Genomic DNA, 22144 nt, shown 5'->3' on the forward strand with positions numbered 1-22144 from the left:
ACACCGCCCCCTGACAGGCTGCGGCCGCCGCACCAACCTCCGCCGCCGCGCACAGGCCGCGACTGCCAAGCGCATGCGCCCGCCGCCTTTTATAGCCCGCGAAGCATCGCGAGAATTCAGTGAAATCTCGCGCAATCCCCTCCCTGCCGCCGCGCACAGGGGGCGGGGCAGGGCGCGAGGCGCCTGCGCGGGGCGGGCGTCTCCGCGTGGGGCCGGGCACGCGGCGCTAGGTGCGTGCGGGGTGGGAAAGGGGACTGGGGAGGGGGGGAACGTTGCCGTGGTGACAGCAGGCCGGGGTAGGCGACCGCCATGAGAGGAGCCCCGAGGGCCGCTATGGCGGCGGGGAGCAGCGGCAGCTCCGGCCCCTCTGAGGGGGCTGTGGGGCTGTCCGGGGGGCGACGGAGCCGGGGGTGAGCCCAAGGGGGGCGGGGATGAGCCCGAGGGGGGCGGGGAGCGCTGGGGCCCAGCTTCACCTCAGCGTTGCCGCTCTGTCAGCCCCCCCTATACCGTCACCCTCTTTAAAAGCCATTTTCTTGGCCGTTTTTTCCCCCCTCAGCTTCCTCCCTGCCTGCTGAAATACCTTCTTCTTGCTTTTCCCTCAGGTTTAGCGTGAGCAGGGGCGAGGAAGGGGCGCAGCAGAGAGGAAAGGGAAGGCCTCGAGGCGCCAGCCGTCCCTGAAGGTGCTAAACCGCCCCCTCGCTGGGCTTCACTGTGTTCGCTCTCGTTTTTCATGAAGCCGGTGGGAGCCCAAAGCAAATGGAGGATCACAGCGTTAAATAAAAACCTCTGATGTGTTTTAAGGGCTTGTTTTCCTCGTGCCACCGGTCCCCGTTACCTCAGAAGCCTGTTCCTTCCTAGGGTGGTTTTGACGAGCCGTGCGGGCCTGCTCCAATTGCGACTCCCACGGAGTCGGACAGGGAACAACTCATTAACATCCTTTTGGATTCTTCTAGCCCAAACGTAGCGGGTTTTAAACTAGAATGTAACGTTTGTCTTATCCCAACATCTTGAAGCCACTTAATTAAAAAAGAAGATCTGAATTACCCCCTCACTGGGGGTAGTTCTTCTCAGTGCTCAAAGCAGCTAAAAATAATTGATGAGGGGCATTTATATAAATTGAGGGGTAAATCTTCCGGCATTGAGCTGGAAGCACGCAGTTTTTACTTTCCTTAAAGTGTTCAGGTCAGGCGCGCCGGTGTAGCTTTACTTGTGTAGTAGCTGCTGAGCGTGGAGACAAAGGGCATCCGCACCTTTCCCCACCTCCTTCGGTGATGAGTCGGTGTTTATGGGAGGACCCTAATGTTGATTCAAAATTTAGGCAGAGGGCACCTCCCTCGTCCTCGGTCTTCATGACCCAAGACATCCTTCCATCTACAATGGTACCTACTTTCTCCTCTTGCAGGAAGCTGTTGCCAAGCCTCAAAACCAAGAAGCCTCGGGAATTCGTTTTGGTGATCGGGACAGGAATCAGCACAGCAGTTGCTCCACAGGTCCCGGCGCTGAAGTCTCAGAAGCGATTAATCCAGGCCCTCCTGGATGCTGCTATTAAGTTTGATCTGCTGGAAGATGAAAAGAGCAAACGGTTTCAAAAGTGTCTCCATGAAGACAAGAACTTGGTTCACGTTGCCCACGACCTTTACCAGAAGCTGTCACCGGTGAGTGTGCTTGTAGGAGGGGTTTAGACTCTGATTAGGATTTGGCTTTTGGAAGTAGCCTAATTTGGTTCTCAAGCGTGCCCCCAGCTCCAATGATTCCTTTATCTAGAAGGAGGAATCACTCCTCAGGGGCGGCGGCACGGGCGAGGCACTCCTCGGGGGTGGGCGGCAGGCGTGAAGCACTCCTCGGGGGTGGGCGGCAGGCGCGAAGCACTCCTCCGGGGCGGGGGCAAACCCGCACACCTCTCAGAGAAGTGACAGGGGTGACACACTCCTCCGGGGCGGCGGCAAACCCGCACACCTCTCGGAGATGTGGCAGGGGCGAAGCGCTCCTTGGGGGCAGTGGCGGCAGGGGCGAAGCGCTCCTTGGGCGGGGGGCAGCACGGGCGAAGTGCTCCTCCGGGGTGGCGGTAAACCCGCACACCTCTCGGAGAAGCGCAGGCGCGAAGCACGCCTCCGGGGCGGCAGCAGGTGCGAGGCAGGCCTCGGGGGCAGTGGAGGCAGCCACGCACTCCTGCGGGGCAGCGGCGGAGGCAGCCACGCACTCCTGCGGGGCAGCGGCAGGGGCGACGCACTCCTGCGGGGCAGCGGCAGGGGCGACGCACTCCTGCGGGGCAGCAGCAAACCCGCACACCTCTCGGAGATGCAGCAAGGGCGAGGCACTCCTGCGGGGCAGCGGCAGGGGCGACGCACTCCTGCAGGGCAGCAGCAAACCCGCACACCTCTCGGAGATGCAGCAAGGGCGAGGCACTCCTGCGGGGGCGGCGGCACGGGCGAGGCACTCCTGCGGGGGCGGCGGCACGGGCGAGGCACTCCTGCGGGGGCGGCGGCACGGGCGAGGCACTCCTGCGGGGGCGGCGGCACGGGCGAGGCACTCCTGCGGGGGCGGCGGCACGGGCGAGGCACTCCTGCGGGGGCGGCGGCACGGGCGAGGCACTCCTGCGGGGGCGGCGGCACGGGCGAGGCACTCCTGCGGGGGCGGCGGCACGGGCGAGGCACTCCTGCGGGGGCGGCGGCACGGGCGAGGCACTCCTGCGGGGGCGGCGGCACGGGCGAGGCACTCCTGCGGGGGCGGCGGCACGGGCGAGGCACTCCTGCGGGGGCGGCGGCACGGGCGAGGCACTCCTGCGGGGGCGGCGGCACGGGCGAGGCACTCCTGCGGGGGCGGCGGCACGGGCGAGGCACTCCTGCGGGGGCGGCGGCACGGGCGAGGCACTCCTGCGGGGGCGGCGGCACGGGCGAGGCACTCCTGCGGGGGCGGCGGCACGGGCGAGGCACTCCTGCGGGGGCGGCGGCACGGGCGAGGCACTCCTGCGGGGGCGGCGGCACGGGCGAGGCACTCCTGCGGGGGCGGCGGCACGGGCGAGGCACTCCTGCGGGGGCGGCGGCACGGGCGAGGCACTCCTGCGGGGGCGGCGGCACGGGCGAGGCACTCCTGCGGGGGCGGCGGCACGGGCGAGGCACTCCTGCGGGGGCGGCGGCACGGGCGAGGCACTCCTGCGGGGGCGGCGGCACGGGCGAGGCACTCCTGCGGGGGCGGCGGCACGGGCGAGGCACTCCTGCGGGGGCGGCGGCACGGGCGAGGCACTCCTGCGGGGGCGGCGGCACGGGCGAGGCACTCCTGCGGGGGCGGCGGCACGGGCGAGGCACTCCTGCGGGGGCGGCGGCACGGGCGAGGCACTCCTGCGGGGGCGGCGGCACGGGCGAGGCACTCCTGCGGGGGCGGCGGCACGGGCGAGGCACTCCTGCGGGGGCGGCGGCACGGGCGAGGCACTCCTGCGGGGGCGGCGGCACGGGCGAGGCACTCCTGCGGGGGCGGCGGCACGGGCGAGGCCCTCCTGCGGGGCGGCGGCACGGGCGAGGCACTCCTGCGGGGGCGGCGGCACGGGCGAGGCACTCCTGCGGGGGCGGCGGCACGGGCGAGGCACTCCTGCGGGGGCGGCGGCACGGGCGAGGCACTCCTGCGGGGGCGGCGGCACGGGCGAGGCACTCCTGCGGGGGCGGCGGCACGGGCGAGGCACTCCTGCGGGGGCGGCGGCACGGGCGAGGCACTCCTGCGGGGGCGGCGGCACGGGCGAGGCACTCCTGCGGGGGCGGCGGCACGGGCGAGGCACTCCTGCGGGGGCGGCGGCAAACCCGCGCACCTCTCGAAGAAGCAGGAGATGTGAAGAACTCCTTGGGGGTGGCGGCAGGGGCGAGGCACTCCTCGGGGGTGGGCGGCAGGCACGAGGCACTCCTCGGGGGTGGGCGGCAGGAAACCCGCACACCTCTCAGAGTAGCGGCAGGCGTGAAGAACTCTTCGGGGGTTGTGGCACGGGCGAGGCACTCCTCGCGGGCGGTGGCGGCAGGGGCGAGGCACTCCCCCGGGGCGGCGGTGGCACGGGCGAGGCACTCCCCCGGGGCGGCGGCGGCACGGGCGAGGCACTGCAATAAGAACTGGGCATTGCAGCACTCCAAAGAAAAGCCATGTAATGAAACGCTCCCAAAAAGCCAAATGATCAAGTGCTCCAAAAGAACCAGGCGGTGAAGCGCTTCTCCTGGGCCAGAGGGTGACGCGCTCCTCGCATGCTTCAAAATGTGGGCAATCCTAGAGAAGGGCAGGGGAACAGTTATTTTTATTCCCGTTTGGACATTCTTAGCCAACAACTTCACAACATTGCTCTCCATCTCCTACAGTCATTCCTAGCAAGCCCCGTGAAAGTCCTCGAATGCATCCCAGTTCATCGTCTCCTCAGGGCTCCTGCATAATTCCTCACTTCTCCCTCATTTTCCTGGGCCAAAGAACCACACTGCACGTCCCCACAACGGAAACACTGCCTGCGCGTAGCTGGACCACACCTGATGGGGACACAAACGCCGCACCTCTTCCTAGACCCCTGCTTTTCATTGAACGGGGATTACTCAACCCTGTGGCCAACCGCTCTTAACGCTTCCTAGAGAGCTTTCATGCTCCACACGTGGCCCCTGCTCAGGGGCACGACCCACTCCTCTGCCTTTGGGAAACCTGCAACCGACAGAAGGCCCTTCCTGGCCGAGATACAACGTAGCCCCCAAAACATTCCCCTCAGCCCCACTCTCCGCCGGGAGAGCTCCTCTTTCACCCAGGAGCTGCTCCTCTGCTCCATGGTCCCTCTCACCTCGTGGGGGGTGCAGACGCCCACCACCACCAAGCCACACTGTAACATCAGGACCAGCCAACGTTAATCAGGGAACACCAAGTGGTCCGAGGCCATCAGGCGCTCTCTGATCCTGCCTGCTGGCGCAGTGAGTCGAGACCACCTTGTACCTCCCTGTCCTGGGCACAAGCACAGTGAGTTACTATGATCGGGCACCCCCGAACCGCACTCGAAACTCCTGCTGCCCAGGGAATGAACAGGAACGAGGAGCTGGGACGACTGGGCGCTCCCCAACTGGACCCAACTCCTCTTGCCTGGGAAGCGTACCCCCAACTCCTCTTGCCTGGACCGTTGCCCGCCCTGAAATGTGCCAAGGCTGCCTGACAAGACTTACGGCCATAATGAAAAAAGGGACTGACCAAAGTCAATTATCTTGCCATCCCATAACACTGATCCTATGTGAGACTCTCTGACCTTCAGGGATTGCAGCAGGCTGTGACCCTGCATCTCCCCTCGAGCTGGGACGCCTCTCAGGGCAGATTTCGCGACATCCAGGGCAGACTCACGAGGGGATTCAGACCCTCCGCCGACAGGCGCCAACAAAGGGAAAGAGCGAGGAATTCACTATCATTGGGTTTTGCCACATTAAGAAGTAGAATCACAGAATCAACCAGGTTGGAAGAGACCTCAGGGATCATCGAGTCCAAACATTGCCCTGACACCACCCTGTCAACTAGACCATGGCACTAAGTGCCATGTCCAGTCTATACTTAAACACATCCAGAGATGGTGACTCCACCACCTCCCTGGGCAGCCCATTCCAATGTCTAATAACCCTTTCTGAAAAGAAATTCTTCCTAATGTCCAACCTGAACCTCCCCTGGCGAAGCTTGAGGCTGTGTCCTCTTGTCCTATCGCTAGTTGCCCGGGAGAAGAGGCCAGCTCCCACTTCACTACAACCTCCCTTCAGGTAGTTGTAGACTGCAATAAGGTCACCTCGGAGCCTCCTCTTCTCCAGGCTAAACACCCCCAGCTCCCTCAGCCATTCCTCGTAGGTCAGACCCTCCAGACCCTTCACCACCTTGGTCGCCCTCCTCTGGACTCGCTCCAACACCTCAACATCTCTCTTGAAGTGCGGGGCCCAGAACTGAACACAGTACTCAAGGTGCGGCCTCACCAGTGCCGAGTACAGAGGGACGATCACTTCCCTAGACCGGCTGGCTACACTATTCCTAATAGAGGCCAGGATGCCATTGGCCTTCTTGGCCACCTGGGCACACTGCTGGCTCATGTTTAGCAGGCTGTTGATCAGCAACCCCAGGTCTCTTTCCGCCGGGCCGCTTTCTAACCACTCTTCCCCCAGCCTGTAGCGCTGCATGGGGTTGTTGTGGCCGAAGTCTAAGACCCAGTACTTGGTCTTGTCAAACCTCATGCCGTTGGTCTCGGCCCATCTATCTAACCTGTCCAGATCCCTCTGTAGGGCCTTCCTACCCTCCAGCAGATTGACACTCCCACCCAGCTTGGTGTCATCTGCAAATGTGCTGAGGGCACACTCAATCCCTACATCTAGTTCATCTATAAAGATATTGAACAGCACCGGCCCCAGAACTGAGCCCTGGGGAACACCGCTAGTGACCGGCTGCCAGTTGGACTTTGCCCCATTCACCACCACTCTCTGGGCTCGGCCATCCAGCCAGTTTTTAACCCATCGAAGAGTCCACCCATCCAAGCCCTGAGCAGCCAGTTTGTCTAGGAGGATGCTGTGGGAGACAGTGTCGAATGCCTTACTGAAGTCTAGATAGACTACATCCACAGCCCTGCCCTCATCTACTAAGCGGGTCACTTGGTCATAGAAGGAGACCAGATTGGTCAAGCAGGACCTGCCTTTCATGAATCCATGTTGGCTGGCCCCGATGCCCCGATTGTCCTGCATGTGCCGTGTAATGGCACTCAGGATGATCTGTTCCATCACCTTGCCTGGCACCGAGGTCACGCTGACAGGCCTATAGTTCCCTGGATCATCCTTCCGGCCCTTCTTGTAGATGGGCATTACATTTGCTAATTTCCAGTCAGCTGGAACTTCTCCAGTTAACCAGGACTGCCGGTAGATAATCGAGAGTGGTTTGGCAAGTTCATTTGCCAGTTCCTTCATTACTCTGGGGTGAATCCCATCCGGGCCCATAGCCTTGTGGGTGTCCAACTGGCACAGCAGGTCACTAACCGTCTCCTCCTGGATTACGGGAGGTTCACACAGCGCCCCGTCCCTAACTTCAGGCTCTGGGGGCCGAGTCTCCTGAGGACAACCGGTCTTGACATTAAAGACCGAGGCAAAGGCGGCATTGAGCACCTCTGCCTTTTCCTCATCCCCTGACACTACACTACCCTCCTCATTCAGCAAGTGGGGGAGGCTCTCCTTGACCCTCCTTTTGCTGTTGATGTATTTCTAAAAGCTTTTTTTGTTATCTTTGACTGTAGCAGCCAAATCAAGCTCTAATTGAGCTTTGGCCCTTCTAATCTTCTCCCTACATGACCTGCCCACGTACCTATAGACCTCCCGAGTTACCCGACCCTTCTTCCAGAGCAAATAGGCTCTCTTTTTTTCCTTAAGTTCTAGCCTAAGTTCTCTGTTTAACCAGGCCGGTCTTTTTCCCTGACGGCTAGTCTTCCTACACACTGGGACAGCCTGCTCCTGAATATTTAGCAATTCCCTTTTGAAGCGTGTCCAGCCTTCCTGGACTCCTTTGCCCTTCAGGACCGACTCCCAAGGGACTCGGTCCACCAGCCTCTTAAACAGGCTAAAGTCTGCCTGCCGGAAATCTAAGGTAGAAGTTCTGCTCTTGCCCCTCCTTACTTCCCCCACTATCGAAAACTCTCACATTTCGTGGTCGCTATTCCCAAGACGGCCACCGACCCTCACATCTCCCACTAGTCCTTCTCTGTTCACAAACAACAGGTCAAGCAAGGCCCCTCCTCTAGTGGGCTCATTTACCACTTGCATGAGGAATTTGTCCTCCACACATTCGAGCAATCTCCTAGATTGCTTCCTCTCTGCCATGTTGTATTTCCAGCAAACATCCGGCAAGTTGAAGTCGCCCACGAGTACAAGGGCCGGCGACCGGGCGGCTTCTGACAGACGCTTGTAAAACGCCTCATCCGCCTGCTCATCCTGGTTGGGTGGTCTATAACAGACTCCCACCGTAATGTCTGCCCTGCCGACCTTCCCCCTGATCTTCACCCATAAACATTCAGCCTTGTCATCCTCACCACCTTCCTCAATTTCGACACAGTCTAAGCACTCCCTAACATGCAGCGCTACCCCACCGCCTCTCCTGCTTCGCCTGTCCCTCTTAAAGAGCTTATAGCCATCCATAGCAGCACTCCAGTCATGAGAGTCATCCCACCACGTTTCTGTGATGGCAAAACCCCGCGCCGACGACGTGCCTCCCCCCTGCCGCCAACCGCCCGACATCGCCTCAGCGCGTGTTGAGGAAGACTCTAGCTGAGAAACATGGAAGTCTTGGTATTAGAGCATTCAAGTTGCACTGGAAGCATTTATGCGGGTCCCCTATAGAGCAAAAAAGTGTCGACTGTATCGCACAAAGCCATTGACGTTGCATGGCGACTTGTGTGAGAATACTGCAAAAATGATACCAGCCAAAAGATGGGATTTTGCTGCTATGAAGTATTTTCAAAACCTTCTCAAAGCAGCTACCCAAACGAAAGCCCAGTTATGTGCTGTAGAAGATAACACATTTGATATTTTTCTTTATGTGACAACAAAAGATGAAAAGATATGCGTTAACAACGATCTTGTCTCGAAGAACTTCGCTCATTTTGAGGAAGCTGAAGAGAATACGGGGAGTTCTGTGAAATTGTCGTCGCAGTGCCCGATGTCCTTGATGAAAAAACTCATGTGATATACGTGCCTGTTGTTTAATGTCCGGCACCTGTATAGTCATTGTAGTAGAATTTGTAGAGTCAGAAATCAAAGAGTCCACTTGGGTGTTGCCTTCTGCAATAAACCCAGGTAAATTAGTATGATTTCTTATATGTAGAACATAAAACAATGCAGTTTGGATTTGAATTTCTTGCCACAGAGTTCGCAGCAATTCAAAAACACACTGATTACGTGTATGTTCTATAACAGATCTGTCTAATTGTTTTACAATGCCAGCCACATATGCTGAGTCAGTAACCAAATTAAAGGGAATGGGAAAATTTTGAAATATTTCTAATACAGCTCGTAATTCTACCACCTGAGGTGAACCCTTTTGTTGTACTACCATAGATTCCCACTTGCCGTCAGAATACCAGACAAGGCCCGCCTTGCCTCTGTTCCCAGATCCATCTGTAAAAATGGTAATTCCATCCACGGGAGTGTTCGTACGCAACACTCTCGTGGTAATTGGAAGTTCCGCACTCAACAACCTGTCCCGAGAAATTCTCCATGGCTGTTTGCAAAGCAAAGCTATTAGCCATACACCACTCAAAGTACTGAGCTGCAATAGGAACAGTTAGTGATGCAGGATCTCTGGCCACAAGCTCCCCACATCGCATCCGTCCTTTGATGATAATCTGTGCCAATAGCTCTGCAATCATGGGGACAGTTTTCTTTGTTCTTAAAGGTAGAAACAACCATTCCAATATATGTAACGAATTTGATTATTCTGAATTCCATTGACCAGTTATTGCATACGGAATTTGCCTATCAAACAAAGTGATAATTTGTATTTCCTGATTCAAATCAATACGATATACAAATTTGGAATGTAGCCTGCTTTCTATTTCTGTAATCAGTTGCTGTACCTCTGCAGTAGTCTGTCGTGGTGCTGTTAAAGTTGTGTCCCCTGCTAACAATTGGAATAGAGACTGCAATTGTGACGACATAAGCCCCAAGTACGGCCGCAGCCATAACTTGAGCCTTATGTTCCACATTTGCACTCGTTCCACAACGGCCGTTTGCCACAGGTCCAAGGCTTGGTAGCCGCGCAGGTTAACCCCGCGTGGAAACACCAGTCCTGCCCTCCCTGCGGTTCGGGCTGCGAGTTGACTGCTTAGGCCTGGAACTGGTTGGGAAGATTCATTTGTGTCAGCACACAGTTCCTCCCCACGTTCTTTCTCCAGTTTCCCTGCACTCTGCAGCTGGTTGTTATCAGCTGACCTTGAGCATTATACTTAGACCTGCACAGCTTCACAAAATGCCCCAGCTTCCCACAGCAATGTCACATCAAAACAGAGTTCTCTCTCCCACTCAGCTTCGACTTCTTAAGGCAGTTTTTCTTAAAGTGACCTTCTTGCCCGCATGTATAACAACAATAACCTTAACTGCCGCTGCTAAAGTTTTGCTAAATGCTCCATCTGAAACGTGGTGGCTCCTACTTTCCCACAAGCATCCATTAGGTCAGTTAAGGTGGGGTTACGATTTGCCATCCCTGCAATAACTTTCCTGCAGTCCTCATCTGTGTTGTCCCTCGCTAACTGTAGTAACAATGCTTCCTTTGCAGTTTTCCAATCTAATGGTTGCCAAATATTTCTTCCCTCGGGACCCGCACCCACAATCACTGGATATGCTTGTGGAATTATAACCCCTTCTAATAACGCATCCCGAATGATCCCTTTCCATTTTACTCCTCCCCCCCGTCTTCCCCTGTATACGCGGGTAGACACTGACCCTCTCCCTCACCTCCCACATTACCAGATGGACTCAAGCCTCCCCCCCACCCTGACCCAAAGGTGGAGTAGGGAGTTGCAAAGGAGGTTGAGGTGGCCCTAATACTTGTCCCGAACACAGAGGGGGTTTGGGGGAGACATAGTCACGTGTCCCGAGGCGTTGGCTGAACGGTGCTGCTGCAGTTCCTTCTTTAATTCTTCCAGTCGTCTACCAAGCTCTGTCATGTCAAGTTCGTGTCCATTTCATGATGGTAACGGTCCTTTAAGTCCTTGTGACTCTGGTACTGCTGACTCCGTAAATGGCGACTTTAACGGTGGTCATTTAGCACCGGAATGTAAACTTTGTTCAACAGACTCAGGAAACGGCGAATCCGGTAAAGGTGGATACGAAGCAGGTTTACCCTCCTTCTTGTCCTCCTGCTCAGCCTCATCCGCAGAGAGATCAATGAGAGGAGGGGGTTTTGGAGGGGGTTTCGGCCAAGTCTCCTGTTCAGCGTCTGAATCAATTAGTCCAAATCGAGCTCGTGTTTTAGGGCGCAATATCAGTCCTGATGGATCTGTATCTATTTTACTCGCTCCCCGCTCCTCGGCTTTTTTCGGAGCCGTCTGTACCCACGGCGGTAAAGGAGCTGCCACTGGTACAGCCACCGGGGCCGTGGGAGGTTTTGGTCCCACAAATAGCGAGGGGGTAGTAGGAGCCTGTGGTCCTAAAGCCGTAAAAGCTGTACATGTGACTTCTCTCTCTGCTTTTATTCCTTTTAACGCTTCGCTAACTAGCCTCCATGGAGCAGACAAGTTATTGGCTTCCTTATCACCACTTGACACCGCATCCCAGAGAGAGTCACCAATCTTCTCCCATAAAGGTACTTCAAAGACATCATTAAAGGTTGTAAAATGTCCTTTATCTTTTGCCCAAGACAGTAACTGCTTTAACGCAGCTTCATCATATTTAATTCCTCTCACAGAGAGTATATGTTGGAGGAGTTTCACCACTGCCACTTCTGTCTTGGTCAGGGTAGACCCCATTCCTCCCCCAGCTGCCTGGGAAGCCCTACCCAGGTTTTCCTTTGCTAGCAAAACTCCGGCTTACCGCATCCATTTCCCGGTGCGAACCGCATCCGTTTCTTTTTCCCGGTGCGAAAATCCAGTGCCGGGGCAGCACTCTACAGCTGGCTTCCTCTCAACCCTTCCCTTTCGGTCCGTTGTCCGCTGCTTCTCCGCAGTCTCCGGCCGAAGGGCCCCTGGTCCGGGGTCAGGCCCCTGTTCCGGGCGCCACTTGTTTCCGTTAACTTGAGAGGGCACGGAGTAAATGCACGCAGACCAATATGATCGTTAAGCAGATCTCGTTTATTTACGTATCTGAGGGTACATTTATACTATTCTATTGAGGGTACATTTATACTATTCTATTTTTGTACACGCTCTGTGTACGTGTCATTTCTATTATGATTGGTTAGTGTGCTTTGTTCACACGCCTCTATATTAGTTCTGATTGGCTTATGCTAAAAAGCTATATCTTGCAGGTGCAGCATTCTTTCTTATTTTTCAACTTCCCCATATCTTATTTTTCTCAGAGCCAAGGCCCTTGTTCTGTATTATGATTGGCTAGTTCATTACCACCCCCTGGACATGCCTGCACATAGCTCGTTCAGTAGCTCGTTCCCACCATTGTCCCGTGGGAACCCCACAGCTCTGCAGATTATCAGGAGAATCAAACATCATTAAATGTTGAGTCTCTTCCAGTGAAAAATGTTAATCCTGCGCTTGCTTTCAGGCCAGTGCTGTTTCAGGAGAAGTTATCAACAAACATTGAAACAGGTCTTGCTGTTTCCAGTTCCTTTCTTGAAGAGACATACCAAAGGTCAAGCACAGATCTAAATGAAAATACTGCATCTATTGTCAAAGCAATTCCAAGTTTGCCTTTCAAGGAAGATACAGCAGTTCACACAGGCTTCAGCAGTTCTTAAATTCTGATCCTCTGAAAACACTAATAATTGAAGATGACCAAGAGAGTTTTCAGAATGTTGGTGAAGAAAGAAACTTTGTCTTTCTTAGCAACAAAATTGAGCCATCGTCAATTCTGGAAACAGCACCACTTTTTGATGGTCTGAAAAAGGAACTTACTCGGAAAAAATTTTTAGGCCCTAACTTCACAGAATCTTACTGTTGGCCGCCAGTAGCTCAAGGATGTGATGTAGTTGCCATCTCGTATCAGGGAAATGATCCTTTTTTATATATTCCACCACTTCTTACATTTCTGCAGTACGAAAGTTGCTACAAAGCCTTGCCAAGCAGGACTGGATGGCTAGCACTTATTTTATGTCCTGGGTGGAAGAAGGCAGAACTTGTTTTTGAGCTACTGAAAACGTACGCGAGGTGCTCCAGACATCTTCATCCCATGTTGATAATACTTGGGCAGATCAAAAAAGAAGCTAGAAGTGTGAAAATCCGAGGATGTGAAGTAATTGTGACTACACGGTACAGCCTCCCGAGACTGTTTGAACATCACTGTTTATTATTTTGTAGACTTTGCCATCTTGTTTTTGATGAGATTGACGTACTGTTCTCGGACGCTACCGAACAGGTTTTTACTATATTAGATTATTGCAAGAAAGCCGTTATTACTGAAGAGCGGGAGTATTCACCGCATCAGTTTATTGCTGTTGGAACTCGTTGGCATAAACATATAGCACAGTGGATAAAGGAGTTCTTGAACGATCCTTACATTGTGATAACAGCTATGGAAGAAGCTTCCATCTGTGGAAATGTGCAACAGGTCGTGCAACTTTTCACGAACAGTGAGAGAATTGCTGTGCTACTCAAAATACTGTTTTTTACCCAGAATAATCTTCAGAAGGTGCTGGTATTCACTAATTCAGTAAATGAAGCAGAAACGGTTCATGAGGAGTGGTATGCGAGGAGAAAACTTAAGCCACCATATTAAGAAGTTCTATTCTGTTGCTTTCTACTCTGGAGTAGTTGAAATTGTACAAGGCTGTTTCTCTGACTTGAAAGAAACATTTTCTGTCATCCTGTGAAAGTCTACCAGAATTTAGTTAAGCTTTAAGTCATAGGGCATGGGAGGAAGGTAGCATTCTTAATGAGTATTTTCTTAAAAACTGACATAGAACTGCTTCAAAATTATCTGCAATAGAACATGCTCCAGTTTCCCACCTTTTTTGTGGGATTGTATAGTCGGCATTTCAGAGGTGGAGACCAAGGACGAGTTTTCCTGCAATACTTCTTTCTTCAGATATTACAGCAATGAATATATATAACAACATCGCAATAGAAAAATCTCTTCTGTGCCTTCATTATCTCTTTGCTGGTCCTCCAACAGCGTGAGGTAAGAGGAGTGCAATCTGATTTGACTGGGAAGCAAGAGATAGAAGCAGTTCTGTTAAGCCTGGATAGGGTGATGGGGATGATATTTCTAAAGGAGGCAAGCATGAGGATGTTAGAATTAAAACCTTTAGTCATAAATTTTTTTAATAAAAAAAAATAGGGTAATTCACTGTATTTCGATTTTGCGAGATTTTCAAAGATTATTGGATTCCAAAAATTTATGATCTGCAGAAAAAGAAATGTCTTAATTATAGGTTTATCTCTATATCTACCTCTATTTCTATATTTCTCTGTGCGTGTGTATATACGCAATTTAAGAAACCTTGCTAAATCTTTAACTAAATCACTGCATCGATTATAACAGATTGTTGATTATTGATTAAGTATTGCTAGAAAATCCTATAATCCAATCTTGTGATTTACCATAACAGTGTTTAATCTTAAATTGCTGCTATCCCAAAGTTGTACAAAACACCTAACACCATATTGAATCAATACCACTGAAATCCCTGTATCCAATTCCCTTAGACATAAACCATTGACCAAGTCTGGGACCACGACTGGATCCAGCCACACCTAGACTCCTCTCTGAGAACGAGTTTAGAAAGCAAGGGGGTCCTTTCTGAACCTCCTCACTCCATCGCAGGGGCTTCCTTACTCTTTGCCCTTACCCTTTTCCCCTCTACCCCGTCCATTCCCCATCTCTCTATAAATCATTCCAGCCCAGCCCTACCTCAGTTTCCCTGTCAGAGCAAGTAATAGAGTGAACTCTGCCGTTCAAACTTTGTTAAGTCGACACCTCGCCCTCGCTCTTCGCCCACTACCCAAGAGATACACAAGCCACAAGCAGCACAAAGTCCACACCCGTGTCAAGGCACAAGACTCGGCCAAGCTCCCCAGGCTGCAGCTAGAAGACATTCAGACAGCAGAGACTCGGCAGACGGACAAAAGGGTTTGGACTATGTCCCTGCTTTCCATCTAGAGGTCAGACAGAACTCCACGTTATGGATACTGCCGACACTCAGAAGAGTCTGGCTGAGCTTTCTGCACCTGTAAACGGGGCATAAACAAGAGAGTACGTCTTTTGCATGGAAACAAAAAAGCCTCACCTTGCTTAGCTGAAGCTTTCTTCATTTCATTTACATTACCTCTAGGCTGTGTATATTCTACAGACAGAACAAGAACTCCCCAACAAGAAGTTGCTGAGTGAGGCAACTGCTGTCTGGATATGAAACACACACAGCCAGGACACCACCTAGGTACCTTTATACACAGACAATATATACAGAAAACATGCAGCAGGTATAAACACAATATATACGGACAGACACCTACAGATACGTGTCAACAGATGTCTGTCTCAAACATAGACACACCTTCCCCCACGCACGGTCGATACATATCATCCACAGGCACTATATGCTCTATCGCCAGGAAGAGAAGCCTCAGCTGACCTCATCTCACTGAGGCTTTTCTCCTCTCTCTATTCACAAGATACATTATCCACACACACAAACGTACACAGACACGGGAAGCACACCCCTGTGTTTCTCTCCATACACGCACCCTCCACACAGAACACATACAGAGAACGTCAGCAGAGACATACAATTTGTCAGCTGCAGACGTACCACACAGAACAGACAGACAGGTGAGGGGAAGCTACGCTTTATGTCTTGATGTTGAATACGAATGTCAATGTCCTTACGGTGAACAGATACTGTCTCTACATGGAACACCGACATTTTCAAGGCCAAGTGAGGAAGGGCCTTTCTCTCTGGGTGTGGAGTGTGTGCTGTCCCCACATGGAGCACAGGCACAGGAATACACGTACTTTACATGCAGACATACACAGAGAGAGAAGCAAGGCACGGTTTTCTGTCTGTACAGAGCTAGTGTATTGCCGGTATATAGAATATGTACTACCTGTACGTAGAGTAGGTACACAGGGATGAGGCAGGTCTTCTCTGCTGACAGGAGACGGCCTCTTTCCATACAAGACTATACAAGACCCACACAGTCATACTTTTCTGTCGGTACACACAAGAGATCCTAAAGAGAGGATTTGGTTTATGTCTATAGAATGTATTCAAGGGGAGAGGAAGGCTTTTCAGTCTTTTCTTTAGCACACAGCCTCTGCATATGCGGAATACACGCAGGCAAGGTGATGAGAGGCTTTTCTGTCTGCACAGAGAATATAAGGGCTAAATATAAAACAGGAATGTAGAAAAGCAGCGCCTCACCTACCCCTACATGTAACACCTACCATCTCTTTGCAGAGCAAAGACTTGGTGCACGCAGGTAGTAACCCCAGGGCTCTCCTGCCTGTACGTGGAATATAGGCTGTCTGCAGAGCAGAGAGATGTCTCTGTACTTCGAACATACACGGCTCATCTGCACAACACACCCAGGGAGGCAGGGGAAGGTGGGGCGCTCCTGCCTGTACACAGGCCACGTCCTCTTTGTAGAGCACCGGCAGAAGGGTGAGGCAAGGCCAGGCTGCCAGGAGGCTCGCAGTTATCAGAGCCCCCCTCTTGCAGCTAGCTAGAGGCACCCTTCTGCCAACCCCACCTCAAGTCTCAAGTGCCTTGTGGCTCACTGGGTGCTCAGGTGCACGATGCTCCAGGAAGGCTGATGAGGCTCAGCAGGCCCTCATCCCCACGACATCAAGCACCAGCCAGGGGGAAGAGCCTGGGCCCTGGCATGATTCTCCTCAGGAAGGCTCAAATAGCAGCAAACACATTCTGCTGCTCAACACCACCGGGCTGGTGCCACAGTCAGGGCTTCAGCTCCTAGGACCCTTCCTTGAGGAGCACAAGGAACAAGGACTGCTGGCCCAGGGACAGGGCTTCCGTGACAGAGCGGGCAAGAGGGTCTCTGCTAGCAGGCTGGCTAAGCCAGCCAGGAAGGCCTGCAGCCACATACACCAGCACAGGCTTCTCAGGCTCTGCAGGCAGGGTGCAGGGGGCACTGAGGAGGTGTCCAGGGGACAGCAGACTTGGAGCAACATCATCTCACACCCCATGTGTGAAAGCAGAATGACTGGGCACACATCTCTACCCTCCGCTGGACTCCTTGTCCACAGACAAGGAAACACTGATCAAAGATGCGGAAGTCAAGGGCACGCTTGCCTGCGGCCACCGTTTGGTTGCAGAATTTTAAAACCTGAGGGAAGGGAGCAAACCAGCACAATCACAACGCTGGACTTTAGCAGAGCAGACTGCCACTTCCTCAAGAGCTTCTAGGCAGGAGCCAACAGGATACTGGCCTGGAGGGCAAAGGGGCCCAGGGCAACTGGTAGAACTTCAAGGACAACAGCCCCCCTCCCCAGACACCACAAGGGTCCATGCCAAAACACAGAGCTGGTCACAAGTAGCAGAAGGCCAGCGCTGATGGACAGGAAACTCCTGATCCAGCTCAAACACAGAAAAGGAAGAACATACAAGGTGCAGGCAGAGATGGGACACCCAGGAGAAACAGAGAGACATTGTCCAAGAATGCAGGGATGGATTTTGGAAAGCCACAGCTTAGCTGGAGGCAAACTAGGAAGGCATGAAGGACAACAGGAAGGGCTTCTGGAAGGCTACTGGAAGCAGAAGGAAGGCTAAGGGAAATGCAAGCCACTGCTCAACAGGAAGGCAACCTCCTGCCAAAGGAAGGGGGAAAAGCTAGAGAAGATGCTACGTGGGAGAGGGGTGTGGGGGCAAGGGGGTGGGTGGTGTCTGCCTCACTTCTCACTCCTACTTCTCTCCCTCACTGGAGGAAACAGAGCCAGACTCTTCTTGTGGGGCACACTGGACGGACAAGGGGCAACAGACAAGCTGCAGATTCTGACTCAAGACAAAGAAAGCTGCTCACCACGAGGGTGCCCAAGCACTGGAACAAGTTGCCCAGAGATGATGCCGCTTCTCCCTGGAGTTACTCCAAACGTGACAGGACACAGCGTGGAGCAACATGATCTGACTGGACCCACTCTGAGCACGAAATCAGACCAGATGGCCTCAGGAGGGCCTGCCTGCCTGACCCCATTCTACAAATTCCCAGAGATTTCTCATTTCACCCCAGTATTCTCCCTATTCATCACTGGCGACCGCTCACATTAAGAGCTCTGCAGAAGCATTTGCGGAGCTTCTAGGACATCAGGGGACTTGTAGGAGGCAGCAACCCTTACCTTCCATCACTTCTACAGAGCTAAAGCATGGCAAGTCTAGGGCACACTAAAGCCATTTCAGACAGGTAACAGAAATGAAGGCAGACTTTAAAGGCTAGGTCTTCCCATCTGAAGCCACCTGAGGCCACATGGGGCAAGTAAAACAATTCTAGAAAGCATAGGGCTGGCAGGTATGGGAGAAGACACAGGGCAGCTCCTCCTGGGAAAGCTGCCCATGTTCAGCTCAAGTTCCTCCCCCCACCTTTCTCTCCCCCAGGAGGAAGAACCAGCCCCATTCAGCTAAAGTTGCTTTCCACTCTGCTGTTGAGGGCACCCAGGAACTCAACGAACTGGTCACACTCTTGGGCAGTACCTGGTACAGACACAACCCCCTTCCCAGCTAAACAGAAAAGTCTTTGTATATACTTCATAGAAATCTACATACAGATCTCAATGTTTAAAGACTTACACAGTATCAGTACTTTCATAGAAATAGCATTCATAAAATCATGCCCATTTAAATATAACTGTGGACAGGACTACGCTTCCAGCACAGAGAGCCACATACAGCAAAGGGGAAGCATGTTTACCCAGGACAGCTATCTCAGGACGACTCACGTGCGATATTGCTCTGCGAGGGTCCACAACAACAACTGCAAACCTTGCTACGGCCTCCCCACATGGAACAAATGTTCCTCGCTTGCTTTTCCCATAGGCAAGATGCTACCACAAGCACCAATATGACACTGTGTGTACCAACCACAAAAGGGAATCCCTCCACCCTAGCAAGTGAATTCACCTCGGGAAGTGTGACGGACAGAGTTTGGATGCCTTAAACAACTTGTTTGACAACTCTGGCTGGAGGAGGGGATGGGTGCTACAGAGGCCTGGAAGTCTGGCAAGAGATAAGGGCCTTGGGAACAAAACAATCCCTTTGTTGTGCCTTAATTGGTGTGATTTACAACTCTGGCTGGAGGAAGAGGTAAGTCCTGAGGAGGCCAGATGGTATCTTTTCCCTGGGGCCAGCCCACATGTGCAACAACTTTGCAAGGCCTCAACCATGCTTGTGCAGAAGCGGGGTCATACAGCGGACACCACAACTAGGGGGGATCACGACCACCAGACACCCCTTGGGGGACCACCGACTCATTTCAAGAACAATCTAAGACTACAAATGTGCAGGCGTCGCAATTAACATGAGAAGCGAGCGGAGGGTTTGAACATGCTCGCGTTTATGAACATTCCTACCCGCCCTTTGTGTCAGTACTGCAACCATACCCAGGCTCTGTTAGTTCCCCAGTGCCAAGGGGGGGCGGCTGCCATGAGCTCTGGTGAAGTGGAAACAGGCAGCACCCGAGGTTCCCAGCCTCCCACTCCAGTGCCCTGCCTCTGAACCGCTGGGACACCCGTGTTCCACAGGCCAGAGCACACTCGGTGCCTGCGGTGGCAGCGCCGGCTCCTAACGGCGGGGCCGGGCGCGGGCTGCGCACTCCCAGGCAGGCTGCCCGCCGCCGGCTCCCCGGAGGGAAGCGCCGCTCTCCCCTCCCCGCTCCCTCGGCACACGCTGTCCGCTCCCACGGCCGGCTCCCCGCAAACGCCGCCGCCGCCCCCCTCCCCCTCAGGGCAGCGCCGCTCCCGCCGCTCCCGCCCGCGGCCGGTGCCTTCACCCCCCCGCGCCTCACGCCGGCCGCTGCCGCCGAAGCTTCCCAAAGCCGCGCGTGCGCCCGCCGCCGGGGAGACGGGAGGGGGGCGGAGGGGAGTGGAGGGAGCCCCGGGGGAAGGAGGGGGCGCCGACAGCCGCGGCCAGGGGCGAGAGCAGCCCGGCAGAGCTTCCCACCAGGCAGCGCCCGCCTGCGCCTCTGGCAGCGGCGGGGAGAGGGGAGAGAAAGCGGCGCCCAAGGCAGAGCCCGCCGCAGGCACCGGCCGCAGGGGCACAGCCGGGCAGCCCAGCGCAGACAAGCCCTGCCCAGCCCCGATGGCCCCTCGCCTCAGCCCCGACCCCGGCCAACCGCCCCTGCAGCCAAGCCTGGAGAATGCCCCCGCCCCGCGGTACAGACCTGCTACGGCCCCTCGTGGGGACGGCTCGCTGAGGCGCCTCTGCCCTGACACAGCCTGGCTCCAGCCACGCCCTGGGCACGGCCTGCGGGCCGGCTGCGAGGGCAGCTTCTCCCGCGGGGCCTCTGCCACAGCGGCGGCAGGCGGGGAGCTCAGCAGCCCCAGCTGCGCGCAGGGAGACCCCGGCCTCCCCCTGCCGGGGCAGGGCGAGCACAGGCACCCCTGGGCACCGCCTCTTCCTCTCCCTCCTGCAGCAGAGCGCCACCCATTGGCTGGCGGCCTTGATGACTGTGGGCTGAGCCAATGGCGAACAACCTGGCCCCGTTGCTAGGTGACAGCTTCGGCAGCCCCAGCTGTGCCCGGCACTGGCCAGCCCTTCGGCAGCACCATGATACAGCACATCTCCAAGGCCACCTGCCAGCAGGCTCCTGCAGCCAGCACTTCTCGGGAGCCGACCCCGCTGAGCCCATCTCGGGAGACGACCTCGCCGAGCACAGGTGAGCGCCCGGCTGGCCCTGCTGCTCCTCTGCACCCACACAACAGCACGCTGGAGCTGCAGCCCCTCAGCATGCGCCTCTGTCGCCTCCCATGAACAGCTTGGTGCTTTCCAGGGCATGTGTGTATGGAAAGAGTTCCGGCTGTGTAGTCTGGAATGTGTTGTGTTTTGTACCCTGTGCTACGGTATGACGTGTATGGTCTGGAATCCCATGAACTGTGTGGTGGGGTATTCACTGTATTGTAAGTAGTGTTTGTATTGTGGGTATTGTTTGAATTGTGTCGTGTGCTCTCTGTTGTGTTCTGTATTGTGTTCTACTTTGTGTTGTATTGTGCATCTGACTGTGCATTCTGTGTATGGCAGGGTACGGTATTTCTTGTACTGGACTGTATTGTATGTATTCTATTGTATGGGTTGTATTGTCTTGTACGGTACGGTATAGTAATTATTCGATGGTCTAGTATGTTACAGTATTTAATCTGTGGTATCGTAGGATACCAGGATGAGGAGGGTGATGAGGCCTTCTACAGGCAGCTGAGAGCAGTCTCGCAATTACAGGGCCTGGTTGTCGTGGGGGACTTCAACTATCCTGATATTTGCTGGGAGGCCTACTCAGTCAGCCATCCTCAGTCCAGGAGGTTCCTCCAGTGCATTGATGATAACTTTCTGATGCAAATGGTGGATGAGCCAACTAGGAGAGGAGCGCTGCTGGATCTTATCCTCACTAACAAGGAGGGTCTGGTTGAAGTGGTGAAGGTTGAGGGCAGCCTTGGTTGTAGTGACCATGAGATGGTAGAGTTCAGGATCTCATGTGGCAGGAACAGAATAACTAGCAGAATCGCAACCCTGGACTTCAGGAGGGCCAACTTTGGCCTTTTCAAGCAATTGCTAGGGGAAATTCCATGGGACAGGGTACTAGAAGGTAAGGGGGCCCAAGATAGTTGGTTAGCATTCAAGGACTGCTTCTTCCAAGCTCAAGATCAGAGCATCCCAGCAGGTAGGAAGTCAAGGAAGGGTACCAGGAGACCTGCATGGTTGAACAGGGAACTACTGGGCAAACTCAAGTGGAAGAAGAGGGTGTACAGATCATGGAAGGAGGGGCTGGCCACTTGGGAGGAATATAAGTCTGTTGTCAGGGGATGTAGGGAGGCAACTAGGAAAGCTAAGGCCTCCTTGGAATGAAACCTTGCAAGAGAGGTCAAGGACAACAGAAAGGGCTTCTTCAAATACATTGCAGGTAAAACCAACACTAGAGGCAATGTAGGCCCACTGATGAATGAGGTGGGGGCCCTGGAGACAGAGGATAAAAAGAAGGCAGAGTTACTGAATGCCTTCTTTGCCTCTGTCTATACTGCTGGAGGCTGTCCTGAGGAGCCCCGGACCCCTGAGGCCCCAGAAGAAGTCAGGATAGAGGAGGAATCTGTCTTGGTAGATGAGGGCTGGGTCTGGGACCAATTAAGCAATCTGGACGTCCATAAATCCATGGGCCCTGATGGGATGCACCCGCGGGTGCTGAGGGAGCTGGCGGAAGTCATTGCTAGGCCACTCTCCATCATCTTTGCTAAGTCGTGGGCAACGGGAGAGGTGCCTGAGGACTGGAGGAAAGCGAATGTCACTCCAGTCTTCAAAAAAGGGCAAGAAGGAGGACTCGGGTAAC

The 22144-nt window shown here is 54.3% G+C and overlaps 1 protein-coding gene and 1 pseudogene across 1 annotated transcript; both read left to right on the forward strand.

Moving 5' to 3' along the window:
- Positions 1 to 333: 333 nt before the first annotated feature.
- The window catches only part of LOC137668902 (protein FAM118B-like), a 257128-nt pseudogene continuing 235317 nt past the window's right edge, over positions 334 to 22144 (forward strand).
- On the forward strand, positions 8185 to 20492 carry LOC137668854 (putative ATP-dependent RNA helicase TDRD12). The gene is given in 7 exon segments (XM_068410670.1): positions 8185 to 8247; positions 8299 to 8632; positions 12140 to 12385; positions 12388 to 13351; positions 18214 to 18312; positions 19356 to 20281; positions 20323 to 20492. Coding segments are annotated over 7 exon segments (2802 nt in total).

Source organism: Nyctibius grandis, chromosome 11 (assembly GCF_013368605.1).
Source record: "Nyctibius grandis isolate bNycGra1 chromosome 11, bNycGra1.pri, whole genome shotgun sequence".
NCBI lineage: Eukaryota > Metazoa > Chordata > Aves > Nyctibiiformes > Nyctibiidae > Nyctibius > Nyctibius grandis.